At 58.0% G+C, this 5,244-nt stretch overlaps 1 protein-coding gene across 1 annotated transcript in view; it reads right to left on the reverse strand.

Moving 5' to 3' along the window:
- TTC13 (tetratricopeptide repeat domain 13) overlaps positions 1-2,404 on the reverse strand; it is a gene marked incomplete at its 5' end in the record, with an annotated part of 36,638 nt that extends 34,234 nt beyond the window's left edge. The window contains 3 exons of the mRNA XM_025039068.1: positions 52-127; positions 1,726-1,820; positions 2,194-2,404. Of these exons, the coding sequence (XP_024894836.1) occupies positions 52-127; positions 1,726-1,820; positions 2,194-2,404 (382 nt within the window). The remainder of the gene's footprint in view (positions 1-51; positions 128-1,725; positions 1,821-2,193) is intronic.
- Positions 2,405-5,244: the final 2,840 nt, after the last annotated feature.

Raw genomic sequence — 5,244 nt, forward strand, 5'->3', positions numbered from 1 at the left:
TCCGGCCGGAGACCCGAGGCCGATGCCGCGGGGCGCCCCCGCGCGCCTCACCTAGCTCTTCGCTCGTGCTGTCGTTATCAGGAGCGAACGGGAACCTCTTCTGCTCTGCCACAGACTTGGCCTGGCTCTGAAATCGAAAAACACAGACGTGTATTTTACCGCCTCACGAATGAAGAGAAAACATAACGAAAACCTGTAATCTGGGAAGGTAAAGCTACATTCGGTTTACAGGGAAGCAAGAAAGAGTTCACTTTGTCACACCGCCCGCACCCTCCGAGGGCACTGCTTGCGTGTCGCGGCCTCGCTCCCCGCCCTGCCGTCCGGGGCCCCGTGTCCAGGAGCCGGCGTCTTTGTCCCCCCAACAGGGCCCATCCCGCTGGCTGCTTCGAGCGCCCTCCACATTTTCACAGACTACGTAACGACCTCAGCCGTGCTGCAAAGATCACATTCTGGTGACTGGTTCTTCAATGTGGCTCGATAACAGAATACGACTTTCAAATCCTAGAAGTATTTTAGAAATAAGAGCTACAGGTTGTATAGATGACAACATAAAAGGACCGACGAAATCTGACCAAGAAACGAGACGCTCCACTGAATGCCGCAGAGCACGTGACCGACGTGAGCACGCCGCGTGACGCACGGCTCGCCGTGCGGAATCCGTGCAGACACGTGCGCACGCGGCAGGGGGCCCGAGACGAAGCGGGGAGCTGGGGAGCAAACTGCACACGGCAGCTTAGTGGCCGGGGTGACCACAGGCAGGATTCGTGCACCGTACAAAGTGACGGCTCTACCGTGCTCTGGAGACAAATTGTGTCTGATTAACGGCTGCTACTTCCCCAGAGGACAGATCTGCCAACGCTCAGCCGGGACGTGCCTGGCCTACAGGCTGCACGTGACCATGACGTCACGCCGGTCACCGAAGAGACAATCAGAGCTTGTTCACACATAGACAGGAAAGGCGAGACAGTCTGTTGCTCTGGGCAACACTGTAGGATTACAAGTCTAATTCAAAAGTTTTTCCATATATCAAGTTGACAGTTATTGCAGTGAGTTATGTAAAATCAATGGATCATTCTCTGGTTTGCAATTCCTACCTAGTTTCGGCAGTTTTAAGAGGAAAAGGCAAAGCTTAGCTTGGGAAAGAAAGAGTATCCTCTAGTGGGAGTTTAAACAGAAGGAGAAAACGATACTACCGGATGCCGAAGGAAAAATCCCAGAGGAGAAGCGCGTTGGCCGCTGGCCTCGTGAGGAGAACCAGGCCGCAGCCGCAGGAACCGCGCGTGCACGGGAGGCGGAGCCTGCCCTTGGGGCGGGGCCGGGCGGCGAGGTGCTGACCGAGGTGCTGACCGGGACGGGCCAGGCGGAGCTAGCGCCAGGCGCTCACCCGAGGGGAGGCCCGGGCCAGGTCTGGCTGCTGCGACTGAAAGGCAGCAAAGCGTGGGAATAGGGTCACACCTTATCTCAAGTGCACACGCCTCCAAGAAATGAGGCTCAGCCGCGAGCCCCCTGCACCCCGAGACCCTGAAAGTGGAATCTCCTGGGTCCAGGATGCTCGGCCGCCCGGTTCATAGGTGGCAATGATTCAGTGGGACCAAACACCGGGTGGCCTATCTTTGTCCTGTGCACGCGGCACCCCTGGGCGCGGCTCCTCGCTGAGAACTGGAGGCGACCCCCACCTTCGGGACCTGGGCCGCTGACGCGGGGGGCGCGGCGGGCGGGGCGTACCAGGGCCTTCTCGGCGTGGAGGGACAGCGGAGAGTCGCGGGGCGCCGAGGCTCTGGGCTCGCAGTCTGCGCCGTGCAGGTTCAGGAAGGGCGACTCTGAAAGGCAAGCATTCCTCGTTACTGTCCTCGCCCCGGGTCACCCGCGCGACCCCGAACCGGACGTAAGGATCGCAACACCGCAACGAGGGCACGCGCGTGCGCAGCGCTCTGATGGGCGTCCCGCCCGCCGCCCGCCCGCCGTGCAGCGCGGCGGTCTCCGAGTGTCACGCACACCACGAGTGGCCGGCCTCACGGCCATTCTGGGAACGAGCAGAGCCGTCGGCCTTCGCGGACAGCGAAACGAGGTTCGGACAGGCTGCCCCTTGTTCAAGGGCAGCGGCGCCCCCGAGGTAGGCGGGCCGGCCCCCTGCTCGCGTGGAGTGAGCGCGGTGAGCGTCCCCACTAGGCCCCTCCTGCCTGCAGCACTGACCACAGGTCAAAGGAATGGCAAAGGGGAGCACACAGCCAGCCACGAGGACCGACGCTGGAAGATACGCAGATGAGCCCAGGATCCAGAACACATAAATAACTCCTGAAATCCAACAAGAAAAGGGCAACCAGTTAAAAACGCGCAAAGGACTGGAATAGGCGACTTTCCAAAGATACAGAAACAGCCACGTGTACACGAAAAGACGCTCTGTCAAGAGTAATCAGGGAGCAAAACCAGACCTTCGCGGGAGACCACTTCACACCCACCAAGAGGGCTACGGTTTCCTCTGAAACGGAAACGCGCAAGTGTTGGCAAGGGCCACGGGGACTGGAACCCGGGCTGGCTGGCGGGGATGCGAGGTGGTCCCGCCGCTGTGGAAACCAGTCGGGCGGTTCCTCAAGAAGTCCAAGGCAGAATCACTTACTATGCGACCCCACCGCCCCACTCCTGGGCGACACCCCAAAAGACACAGAATCACTTACTATGCGACCCCACCGCCCCACCCCTGGGAGACACCCCGAAAGACACAGAATCACTTACTATGCGACCCCACCGCCCCACTCCTGGGGCGACACCCCGAAAGACACAGAATCACTTACTATGCGACCCCACCGCCCCACCCCTGGGAGACACCCCGAAAGACACAGAATCACTTACTATGCGACCCCACCGCCCCACCCCTGGGAGACACCCCGAAAGACACAGAATCACTTACTATGCGACCCCACCGCCCCTCCCCTGGGCCGACACCCCGAAAGAGCTGAAAGCGCACACTGAAACGAGAACGCGCACACGCGTGTTCACAGCAGCACGAGCCACGGCAGCCGAAGGAGGGAGCGGCCCAGATGTCCCCCAGCTTACGATGCGCAAACCACGGCAACACGCACTGGGAGGCTGTTCAGCCTCAGGAGAGGGAAGGGCTGTTACACGTCGCCGCCTGGAAGAGCCTCCAACAGAAGGTGAAGGAGTCAGGCACAGAAGGTGAAGGAGTCCAGGACCGCCTCACCCCCAGCGCATGACGCCACTTACAGATGTCCAGACCAGGCGAACCCAGACACAGGGTGCACGCTGGCGCCCGAAGGCGGGGTCAGGCAGAAACCCCGCCGCGGGTACGAGGGTCTCCGGGTCTCCGGGGCGCGATGGGAACGCCTTGCGGTGATCGCACACCACTGCGAATGAGCTAGATGCCACTGAATTGTCCCCTTGAAGACGTTTAATTTTGTGTTAGTGGATGTTGCCTCAATAAATTACTTTAGGAGATCTGCTCTAACTCAGCAATCCCCGGAGAGCGTGGAATTACGTCCCCGGGGCTGAGGGCACCGACCTGGCCAAACCCTCGCGTCTGCGTGTACCGGGAACCGGGTCAGGACGTGGCACATCGAAGGGCCCTGCGTGGAGAGCAGTTACCGGCGCCGTGGGTTAAACGTCACAGGGCACAAGCGGGACTCGGGGGGGTACGTGGCTTCGGCTGGGGCTGTGGGAAGGGGGCGGGGGTCCTGGCAGAGTAAGCAGGCGAGAAAACGCAGAGGGGCAGGCAGCCCTGGTGGAGGAGGGAGCTTGCGCCCCAAAACCAAGTGCGGGCGGAAGGGATGGCGAGCGGTCAGGCTGGAGAAGTCCTGGACCCAAGAAAAGGGCTTGGGGGACAGGGGTGAACAGTGACGGCTGTCGGGAGACAGCTGGAGAAGGCCATGACGGAAAGACGCTTTAGAAGCGCATTTTTACAACCCGTTTCTCCTACCTTTTCAAAAAGCCAGCCTGTGGGCACCCGCCGTGCGCGAGGCGCATGCGAAGCACCGCACGCACACCGCCTCCTTCGCGGCCGCCTCACTCCCGCTTCCATGGATAAACGCCCACAGGGCTTGAAAAGCTGCGCCGCAGCCCCCAGCGAGGACCCAGCCTCCGCTGTCAGTCCCAACCCGGGAGCCCGTTCCCCTTCCTCAACGCGGGCGTTTCGACAAGCACCCGTGACCTACACTGTTGCAGATCTACTCAACTAGGCAATTAAACTAAATCCTGACAAACATCGCCAAGGCAAAGGGTATAAACCATTTTAAGGCCCTTCGTGGACGCTGCTCCAACTCCCCCCACGCGCAGGGCCACGCCCGAGACCCTCTATGTCCCCGTACGTGGGCCACTGCCGCCCTTCCTATTCTCCCCGACCTGAACACAGCACTGGTAAGGCGACCCTGTCGGTCTATTGGCCACTCTGTCTCTTCTCTCGTAGGTCGCTTACACCCTTTGCTCATTTTTAAGTCATCTGAATCCACTGCGACATAAGACATGGAGGAGAGTTTCTAACCAGCTAATTTCGGAATGGCTGGCTGGCTTCCCCGGCACCACTTAGTACGCCATCGACCTGAAAGCCGCCTGCACAGCACATCATGGACAATGGGACACTGCTGGGCTTGCTTTAAACAGGGATCTTGGCGGTCATGTGTAAGATCACTTCTATTCAGCTTCTGCGACGGCTCTGACAGGTGACTGTCCGATCTCTGCATGAACATTTACTTTAAAAAAATTCGTGGTAATTCATGTTCATTCTGGAAAACATAGGAAAATCACACGATATAGAAGTCATTTAGAGTACTACGATGCTTTGAGAACCACTGTCAAAGCTTTGGCGACTGCAGTTAAGAGCAATAATTCTGAAATCAGACAGCCTGGGCTTCAGCTCCTTTCCTCGACACTGCTGACTAGCTCGTGGCCGCTGACTCAGCCTCTTCAATCTTCAGTTCACTTGTAAACAGCTCAATAATAGTATCTGTCTCATAGGCCCGGCTGCGAGATTTAAACAAGGGAGCTCAAAACATGTCTGCTACTCTTATCATCCATAAGGCGCATCTGCTCCTCCTATTTATGAGTTAGCCTTATCAGGTTATCTATTTTATTCTTTTAGCCTTATCAGGTTTATCTATTTTATTCTTTTCAAAGACCCACTCTGGGATCCGTTTATCGATTCTGCTCTTACTCCGTTTCTAACTCATTTATTCTGGGTTGGTTCGATTTAATCCTTCCAACTTCCCTTACTTCCTCTTGTTTCTCAAGGTTATT

Source organism: Pteropus alecto, unplaced genomic scaffold (genome assembly GCF_000325575.1).
Source record: "Pteropus alecto unplaced genomic scaffold, ASM32557v1 scaffold189, whole genome shotgun sequence".
NCBI lineage: Eukaryota > Metazoa > Chordata > Mammalia > Chiroptera > Pteropodidae > Pteropus > Pteropus alecto.